This window comes from Ascaphus truei, chromosome 13 (assembly GCF_040206685.1).
Source record: "Ascaphus truei isolate aAscTru1 chromosome 13, aAscTru1.hap1, whole genome shotgun sequence".
NCBI lineage: Eukaryota > Metazoa > Chordata > Amphibia > Anura > Ascaphidae > Ascaphus > Ascaphus truei.
In genome coordinates, this window is record NC_134495.1 from 20,557,617 (window position 1) to 20,568,134 (window position 10,518).

The 10,518-nt window shown below is 41.0% G+C and overlaps 1 protein-coding gene across 1 annotated transcript in view; it reads right to left on the minus strand.

Moving 5' to 3' along the window:
* TBX5 (T-box transcription factor 5) overlaps window positions 1-10,518 on the minus strand; it is a 49,010-nt gene that overhangs the window by 36,857 nt on the left and 1,635 nt on the right. Inside the window, 4 exon segments of the mRNA XM_075568827.1 lie at window positions 447-594; window positions 1,982-2,101; window positions 9,861-9,912; window positions 9,915-9,954. Of these exon segments, the coding sequence (XP_075424942.1) occupies window positions 447-594; window positions 1,982-2,101; window positions 9,861-9,912; window positions 9,915-9,954 (360 nt within the window).

The following is a 10,518-nucleotide window of genomic DNA, read 5'->3' on the forward strand; positions in this document are numbered from 1 at the left end:
ATTAGCGCAAAGGGGGGAGTTGCAGAACCCCTGTTTCCAGCTCTTCTAAAGCCTCGGATATAGTGAGCGCGCGTGACGGAGCGCATGGAGTCGCTCACGCCTGTCGGCTAAGCGATCTGTGGTCTGATATCCACAGCGATGGGGAGGCGCGGCCGTGACGTCACGAGGCTGGTTAGCCGTCATTGGCTGAACCGCTCACATGACCCCGGGCTGTCACGCCACAAAAACAAATTCTCTTGTTTGCTGAGAACGCCGTGGCGCTTCACTGGTCGCGCGCTCTATGGCCGGCCTCACAGAGGTGCGGCCTGTTGCTCGCGCTCACGCTCGCGCGGTTGCTCACACTATGGACGTGGCTTAATGCATTTTTAAGCAAGAGAGGATACAGTGCAAGACTGTCAGTTGTTCTACACTAGACCATGCTCTACAAGTTCGGGTCAAGTACTTACATGTCCAAATGGATCCAGGTGGTTGTTGGTGAGTTTCAGTTTCTGGAAGGACACCAGCTGCCTCATCCAATGGGCCCCTGTGGCGGGCGAGTCGGGGTGAACGTACAACCGCCCGGGCATTGCGGGCTCAGCCTTACCAGTGACCGACCTGTAGCAAGAACACACGACTGTTAAGAACCCTAATCAATGAGAACATTCCTGAGAATCCTGCGTCCCTGTCTGGAAATCAATGAGATTGTTCCTGTGTTAAATCTGATGCAGTTTTTTTTGGTGTGCATCTATCTGGCTGATTTTGCCTGTATGCCATTAGTTAGCAAAACGGCATATGTCACTTGCTTTAGGGCCCGGTGTTTTTAAAGGTTAAATACACCAACGCTCTAAACTGGCTAGTACAGTTATAGTCATTTGGTTCTCAAGGTTATTTTGCCCGACTGATTTTACCCATGTTCCCTGCTCCCTTCAAATAAACTCCCCCAGATCTAAGTCCTTACAGGTACTTTCTAGTCCTATATCGCTCCTACAGTATATCCTCTAGCTTTCTTAAATTCATGGGCTGTATTTCCCCCTCGCCCATTTCTCTGGAAGACTGTCCCATGCATCTACTACTCTGTCCAAAACAAAATGCTTCTTCTTCCTTCCCCTAAGCCTTAACACCCTTTTGTCCCTCCTATACCTTGAGGTTTTAGAAAACCCTTATCAAAATCCTGCTTTGCCTCTTCTCTTGCAGTATCTCAAACCACTATACAATATTCCGTGAACCTGTGTTCCCAGTACCGGAGAAGCGTTCACCTCCATTTACCTGAGTGGGACAAAAATATTCTCCAGGACGGGGAGAGACAGCTTTACAGCGTATTGAATAGGGGCTTTAAAATCTGCATCAAGCACTGAGCTGCCCATTTCTCCCCGCTCTGCTGAATCTGCTCTGCACACTTTCCTGTGGGGAGTGATTTTAATTATAAAACACACTAGCTACAGTAAATAATTACCCACGGAAGCTTTTTAACATTCAACAGCTCCTCCTTAAAACGTTTCTCTGCTCTCCAGCCAAAAACACATCTTTAAAACTGCGGTTTGTGTTCGGAACGCCTCCTCTTAAGTAAAACAAGATGTAATATAAAACAATGCTGTGTATGACTGCATACATGCAATTTTTTTCGACGGAGACTCAAATGGGGCTTTGTATCAAAGTCTCCTGGTGCAAAAAACAGCACCAGATCTATATTAAAATAATTAGGCCATGAAATGCAGCACGTTCAGACAAAGAGGCCGTTTCTCCTCTATACAGACTAAGCTGCTGTAACGGCAATGCCAGAGGGGCCTGCAATGCAAGACTCTCCGACAATGAAGGGGTTTCTTTCCTCTCATTTGTTCTCTTCTTAATAATAATAATAATAATAATTGTGTGTAAGCTGTTAACGTATTTGCTGCTGACTAAGCCTGCGACATAATGTACAGTGGCCAAGGTGTTCTGAATGCATTGTCTTTCCAATGGCACGTCCAAGGCTCTGGGACTCTTAGCAAGGAGAGGCGCTTACCATTTGTTATCAGCGAACTTGTATCTGTGGTCATCGGCTGGGACTATGTCCATGAGCAGGATGTACTTGGTTTTCGGATTGAGACCAGTAACCTTCACTTTATAACTGGGGAACATACGCCTGGGGTGAGAGAATACAAACCGTCAGGTACAAAACAGAATCAAAGCAGCAATAGATGTGTGATATGGATAGATTGATTGATTGATGCATGGATAGATGGGTAAATAGATCAATCCATAGATAGATAGACAGACAGATGATAGATAATCCATGGATGGATGGGTAAAAAGATAGATAGATAGATAGATAGATAGATAGATAGATAGATAGATAGATAGATCCATGGATGGATGGGTAAATAGATCAATCCATAGATAGATAGACAGACAGATGATAGATAATCCATGGATGGATGGGTAAAAAGATAGATAGATAGATAGATAGATAGATAGATAGATAGATAGATAGATAGATCCATGGATGGATCGGTACATAGATCAATCGACAGATAGATAGATCCATGGATGGATGGCAAAATTGATCAATCCATAGATTGACAGACAGATAGATATAGAGAGGGGCAAATATGCTGAAATTCAGGGGAGGGGGGGGGGTTGTTTATTTTCTTGTGAACTTGTGATTTTTTGTCTACAAGCATCTACGTGCAAGCTTCCGAACTTTAACTGAATAAAATCCTTGAATAAAAAAACAAATATGGAACATAGTCCCATATTTAGAGACGGGGGCAATACATCCATACAATTTGCCACACATTTACAATTTAGCCCATACTTTCCTTTCAGTCAGGTCATTGGGGCCAACAGTATTCCAAAGTTATATTATTAACCCTTTCACGGTCAGGATATCACTTCACTCCCGCACACACGCATGAAAATCCTAAGCGTCCACAACTCTATGCTCTGCCTGTAATGATGTCATTGAACAGACGTAAATCTTAGCTATAGCAATGCCTATATTTTTATAGACATACGATTCTGTATTATGTGCTTTACAGGAGGATGAATAAATAAACGTTGAAACCCGCAGCGGTGAATATTCTGGTTTCAGAAGCTTCCAATTCTGCTCCCCCTTTTTTTTTTGCCACATCTTTGTGGTTAATATTTTCAGCTCCGAGTCGTAGATTTAAGATAAATCTTTCCTCCTTAGAAGGAGCATTTTGAGTTTGGGAGCCAGCCTGAAAATGAACAGGGGGGGGGGGGGGTGCAATATAAAAGGATACTAATTATGACCGCACCGTATTATTAGAGGCTTAAATAATTGCAGATGGTGATTCCCTTTCCATAAATCGAAATTCTCCCCAAGGTCGTCCAATAACCACAACTGCGGTGTGGCTTCTTCTGCTGGTTACTACAAGTCAGAGGTCAATGGGGCAGTGGCAGTCAACATCAACATGGCAGAAATGAAAAAAAGGTTTTTATGAAACCCTTCGCTGGAAGAGATTCCCATTGAGGAGGTGTAGACCAGAACCGTGTGACCTTGGAAACGTCACTGTACATAAGGTAGCAAAATTAGATTGTAAGCTCTGTGGGGGCAGGAACGGCTGTTGATGTATTTATATGATGGCATTCTATCCTGGCTTCCGCTCTTTATAACATGAACTACACAGGGGTGTACGATGTGAATGCAATCTACAGCCATATATAGAAATATTGTCGCGTATGCCTTTGCAGTGCATGCCAGGTCCCGCTGGCAGTGAAGAGGTTAAAATAAAAGATTAACACAATGGAAATCGATGTGTTTTTTTCCCCAATAACCTCCATACTCTAGTTATAGCTGAATAACGACTGTAAAATTTATGATGACTAAATCCGAGCTGGATTGGTTACATGTTGTGAGTGTAGGAATGACCCCCAAATCTGCTGAGCTATTTAGGTTATTTATAGGTAGCTATTTATGGGTTAGCGCATCCAGACGGCGGGAACACCCACCAACGTCAATGGGAGTTACCGCCGGATCGGGTGCGCTTAATTAATCTGCGCCTATGTCCAATAAATAACATGGTGCCCTTCAAATGCCCCATAAACATTCATTTGCAACAGCAGCGTCAGTGGGAAATATGTATCAAAGTCTTTCTTTTTAGATTTTTTTCACTATAATTATATGGGCGCTTCTGGTTCCTAACCCGTTTTAACTGCACTGTAGCTCATCCATAGCACATATACTGTAGTGCTTCTTCCATGTGAGCCCTTTAGGCTCTGCGTACATGTCACGGACCCCACGCTGTTGGAAGAAATACATAAGACAGTATAATATTGTTATAATGTTGGTATACTGTATGACCTGCCGAAATGGGTTTACCAGGACATAGTCGCGGGCTTAAAATGTTATGCCCAAAGGATTGCACTAAATGAGCCAAATGAAGAAAGAATATAGATAAAATACATAGTACTAAATCAGTGGTGCGCAAACTAGGGGGGGCACATGATTTTTTTTTGGGGGGGGGCAGTCTGTTGCAGAGGTCCCGCGCTCTCCCCCCAGGGATTTAAATTAAATGCCGGGGGGACCGCGCGAGGCCTCTGCAACCTCTACTTACCGAGGATCGGCCGGCTCCAAGACGCGTTACCATGGCAATGCGTCGTCAAATGACGCCGCGGGCCATGTGACATCACGGTTGCCACGGTAACGTGACGTCAATTGACACAGCGGGTCACGTGACGTGACGTCACACGACCCCGCGGCGTCATTTGATGCTGCACGAGGTAAGGAGCAGGGGCGCACCAAGGAGGAGGTAAGGTAGGGGGGGGCGCCGCAAAAAAGTTTGCGCGCCCCTGTACTAAATAATTGCTTGTATTGGATGTAGCATTGGGGCTTACTTGCCTTTTGTTGTATACATTATGTCACTATCTCAGTAGCATCCCAATTGACACAAATATATATACAATGTAGCGGGTTTGGGTTTTGAGACACCAGGTTTATCAAGGAAAAGACAATAATCCCGTTGATTTGCATGGGGCAATCAGCAGCTGTTTTACAATTATGCCCCAAATTTGCATTTGGGAGATTTGTTGGGTAAATGTCATTGTACTGTATCAAGTTGTTGTGTCTCACCCTTGTGCATGTTGGGAAGAGGTCTTGTGGGGGTATGGAGTAGCAAGGCCCAAGTATAATAATAATAATAATAATAATAATATGTCATTTTGCCTGTACGGAGGTTGTTTACTAAACTGGAATTCTGCCGGTCAGGGCCCTGTGGCACGGAAACGCCCTTTTACGTCAATGAATAATCGGTACAATCGCGCCCAGCTCTGCACTGTCACAGTTTAATGAGTGACCCCCTATGGGCGTGGCTGGTCCCTCTAGCACAAATGGGTTTCACAATCGACCTTATGCACTTTGCAAGAGACTGAGACATGAACCCTGGCGGGAATATTTTATAAAGGGCACCATGGACATTTTTGGAATAAAATTGATATGTAGGGGATTGTTTGCTGAAGAAAAACCCAGCAGACATATATACTAGATTTATCAAAGGAAAACTTTAATTGCAATAGGATTGCTTTTTTTCAAATATAAATCTGGTGCTGTTTTCCCCCCACTGGTTTTAAGTCAGGTGCATCCTTCATGTTGAGTACCAGATTGTTTTAATTTACATTTGATCACAATTGTGCGTTTAAATTATTATTTATAACTAATGTTACACACACTATTTCTAGTCTGGTGAGACTCAAAACATTATGGGCCGTTGACATAGGGGCCCCTATATTTAACCCTGCAACCCTAACCCTCTGCATCCATTGAGATAAGTACCAAATGGGGAAATAGCTTGATTGTGTACAAGAAAACATTCTAGGATTGTATGTGGGGTTTTTTTGTGAAAAACTGTCATATTTTATCTTGTGGAAAAAAATATATTTGGGTTTTAAAACTGCAAGTAGAGTGTTGTATGGTACATTTTTGTGTAATGTCTCCTTTGCGTTAAACAGGGCATGAGTAAGAACCCTATATCTGCATCATAGCATCTATATAGGGTGCCCTTATAACAGCACTTTTTAAAGAAAAAATTGGACAAGCATTTTTTTAATCTTACTAAATAGTGTTTTACATTATTAGTGTAATAGTGGATAGTGACAATACTGTGAAAAGAATACATTTTCTTAACCTATATAATGAAACAGCCATGCAGCGTCAGATACATTTTTGGGGTTGATACATAGCAATGTAATTCTGCGCTAATACTATTAACAGACTTTGTAGGGTTTTACGCAAATTGAACTTGGCGGAGGATTTTTATGCATATTCTTTATACAGTATATACAATTTACGTGTACGCCATACGCTGTCCATTTCTGTGCACCAAAATAATTGGGGAAATTTTTTTTTTTGACGCAGCCGCAGAAAGTTGAATTTAGTACATCGCTGTACGCAAGCGCAATTGGACATTTTTAACGTGCCAATTTTGTGCTTAACAAAACATTGGTGACACTTCCTACCTATTTATTAGCATTGTTTATTTGTAAAGCACCAACATGTACCCCAGCGCGGTACAATGGGGGTACAGAGCTGTGTATGTTACATAAGCAGAATGATATACTAATGAGGCCAGACAAGCACCAAAAGATACAAAGAGGTAATGAGAGCCCTGCAAGCTTGCAATCTACAGGACCTCTACATCTCTAGGACTGCCATTAGTAAGCTGAACATGTTACACGCATGTAGAACATGTCTCTGGGGATAATGGGATCTATTTATCAAAGTGCCCCTGCTGCAAAAAACAAACGGCTCCCAAGACTCTTGAGAAAGGTCCTAGAGGGAACCGAAACGTTGATGTAACCAATAACTGTGGCACTTCTGTCAGGGATGTGCCAGCTGGATGGATTTGTACTTATTCACAACCATTTGGTTACCCGTTTTTTACGTGATGCCTATTGCCACACACACACATATATAGACAGTGGTCGACAAATCACCAAAAAATCTACTCGCCGAACAAAAAAATCTACTCGCCACCTAGTACCACACGTGTGCTGCTTGGGCCAATAGGAGCTCGCCACAATGTTAAATCCACTCGCCCGGGGCGTGCAAATGTATAGGTTTGTCGAACACTGTATATAGATATACATATATATATTTCTTCATTATTATTGTATATACTACCCTCATTAGCAAAACTATGAAACCCTTAGTGCATTAACCTCTTCAAAGCCAGAGGGAAACTGCAACACATTGCAGAACAGAACTTTTTGAGATACATAGTCATAACTATGGCTCTGATCTGTATGTGTTTTGGGATTGTACCTTCATTTAGGACAGCCTTTTTGTAGCAGTATATTTAATCTCTCTCCCTCTCCCTCTCCCTCTCCCTCTCTCTCTCTCTCATTTATCAAATGATATACATTGAGAGTTACCTCTCTTTGTCAAGTATGTCCTGGGCATAGAGTTAAAGCTGCAGTTCAGTCTTTTTTTTTAATTAATTTTTTTACTTCAATAGTTTCATGTGGGCAATCTCTAATTACCTAAAGAACTGCATAGCTGCCGGTCAATTCGTTCTCCGTCTATTGATCGGCAAAGTTTGGCGACATCTTTAAATATGGGGAATGTAAATCGTTGCTATAGGAACAAGCATGCTTGTTAAAATAGAATACAAGACAATTGGTCTTTCAAAGTTGTTGTTTTTTTAAACAGAAAATGCTAAAAGTATTTTTTCTTACTACAGAACTGATTTATTTAAAAAAACACACATGCAGGATATTGCCTGAACTGCAGCTTTAAGATAACAAACAATACATGGTTACAAATACAGTTACATAAGTGAACAGGGTATACATTATATACAAGACATTGCAATGCACAGTTAGAGATTATATATATATATCACCCACTAATTTCAGAGTCTGTTGGCGCCATATAGTTGAATGAGAACAATCACAATTATATGAATGAATGCCTCTTCTGGAATATACTGGGGCTCTCAGTTGGAATAGAAAGACGAATGGAACCCCTATTCTTGATATACTTTGTGTTTCTGTGTATATCATTGTGTTGCCTGTGCGTCCTGGCAGCACGTTTGAAAGTAAAGCAGCTATTTTATCTTTCAAACTGGAGGTAAAATCCCCTTTCCCCTCCTCAAAGGAAACTGGATACACTTAAGTATTTTGGAAAGTCCAATTTATCACCTGAAAGCTCATGGTTCTGAGTTTTTATACACAAACCACACTTTCAAAATTGACTTTTAAGGTTTAAATGGAGATATCCTATTAACCACTTGAAGGCGGGTGGGGACTGCATAGCGCACACTCAAATATTGCAGTTAAATGTCCTTTCTAAGTTATTTGTTGTCATTGTTTTAGGCATGAACTTTAATACATACAATAAATACAAACTTGTTTTCCCTGAAACTCACACTCCATATGATATATATAATATCATATATAGCGGTACTTCACTGAAAACAGTTTATTGGTGGGTGCAAACCTCTGAAGACTGGAATACAGAAAAGATGGAAGCAGGAGATCCAGGCTTTAGAAAAGTAAGTAACGTTTATTGGGAAATGTTGATAGTTTTGCAACAAACTTTACTATATATTACACACACATTCATACAGTACATACCCACACAAACACTGTACTGTTCATCCGAGACACCTTGGTTGAAACCTTTTGGGAGTGCCTCTCTCTCTCTCCTCTCTCTCTCCTCTCTCTCTCCTCTCTCATCTCTACCCTCTCTCTCTCCCCCTCTCCTCTCTCTCCCCTCTCTCTCTCTCCTCTCTCTCTCTCTCTTCTCTCCCTCATTATATATGTCTATATAGCTATATTTTTGCACAGACACACAAAGCCAGGAGAATCTGAATTTCACAATGAAACGTCTCTATTAGATTGTGTTACTAAATCATACCTATATATCAAGAAATGGAATGATTGCCAATGCAGCTTGAGCCTGTGTACTCCTGGAAACCAGCCAGGACTGCAGAGAGCAAGATAACACGTTCAGAGCAAGATATCCAACAGAGAGTTTGTACTGTGTGCTCGGGAAGGACCTCACGTTCTCCCTGTGTTTCTTCTCTCCTTATTCCTTCAGCTCTTGCTCCTCCTCCTTCTTCCTTCCTTTCATTCTTTTCTTTCTCTCCGGTTCCATTTTTTCTTTATCGTTCAATTCTCTCCTTCTCTCACCGTCACTTTCTCTTTCTTTCTATCGTCATTTCCTTTCTTCCATTCTTCTTTTCTTTCTGTCTCTCATTCTCTTTTTTTGCCTTTCTTCTTCATTCGTTTTCTTTCTGGTTCAATTGCTGACTTCCTCTTCAATTGTTTTCTGGTTCCTCTTCTCTCTGCCTCTTTATTTCTCGCTTAATTTATTTTCTTGCTTTCTAGTCCAATTTCTCTTTTTTTCTTTCTCTTTACTTTCCTGTATTTCTTTCTTTCATGTGTTTCTTTTCTTTCTCTCTCTCTCTCTCTCTCTCTCTCTCTCTCTCTCTCTCTCTCTCTCTCTCTCTCTCTCTCTCTCTCTCTCTCTCTCTCTCTCTCTCTCTCTCTCTCTCGCTCTCTCTCTCTCTCTCTCTCTCTCTCTCTCTCTCTCTCACTCTCTCTCTCTCTCTCTCCTCCTCCCCCCCCTCTTCTCTCTCTCCCCTCTTTCTTTCTCCCCTTCTCTTTTCCCCTCTCCCTCCCTTCACTCGTTTTCTCTCCCCCCCCAAACATTTAGCTGCATTGGATCCCAGCCTGGTACATTTTTTACATTTACAGTCAGAAATATGAAAGAACCTTCTGACACAACCATGCTATTTATTTCAACCTGACAGCCGGTTTAATGAACAAAATAATTGACTGGGACGTTTGAGTAATATAGGATTTACAAAGAATTCAATTCCGCAGATGCCAGTATTAAATCCACCAAGTATTAAATATATACTAAACATTATATCTCTTACCTCCCAGCTTTAGTAATGATCATCTCTGTGCCAACTTCATGAAATTTTAGCATAATTCTCGTTCATGCAAAAACACCTTTATGCCTTCCATTCCCTATATGAAAAAAGCAATATATATATATATGTTAGTTATAAATAAAATAAACCAGGGTTACGGTCACTAGTGATGCAATTATTCCCCATTCTAAGACATGGTTGTTACATTTGACCATTATTGTTATTAAAAGATTATAAAAGCTCAAAGTCCAATTTGTCTGCATAATAAATATATATAGTTGTTGCAATAATTTACAATACTGTAATTTTTTAGTGGCATCGGAATTTCATCAGGATAAAACTAAAAACTAGCCCCCACACAAGTACATAATTAGATTTCATAGTAACATGGAAGGCGTATGATCTAAATTATAAGAGTGAGATTGAAAAAGTTTATTGTGTGTGTGTGTGTGTGTGTGTGTGTGTGTGTGTGTGTGTGTGTGTGTGTGTGTGTGTGTGTGTGTGTGTGTGTGTGTGTGTGTGTGTATAAATATGTATATATCTTACATTGGGTGTTAAACTTCAGTCTACTGAGAAAAATCACTAAAAATAAATTGCATACTAATTAACATTATTCTCTGTGGCGTTGTTTGTCTCAAATAATAATAAGATTCTCCATAAT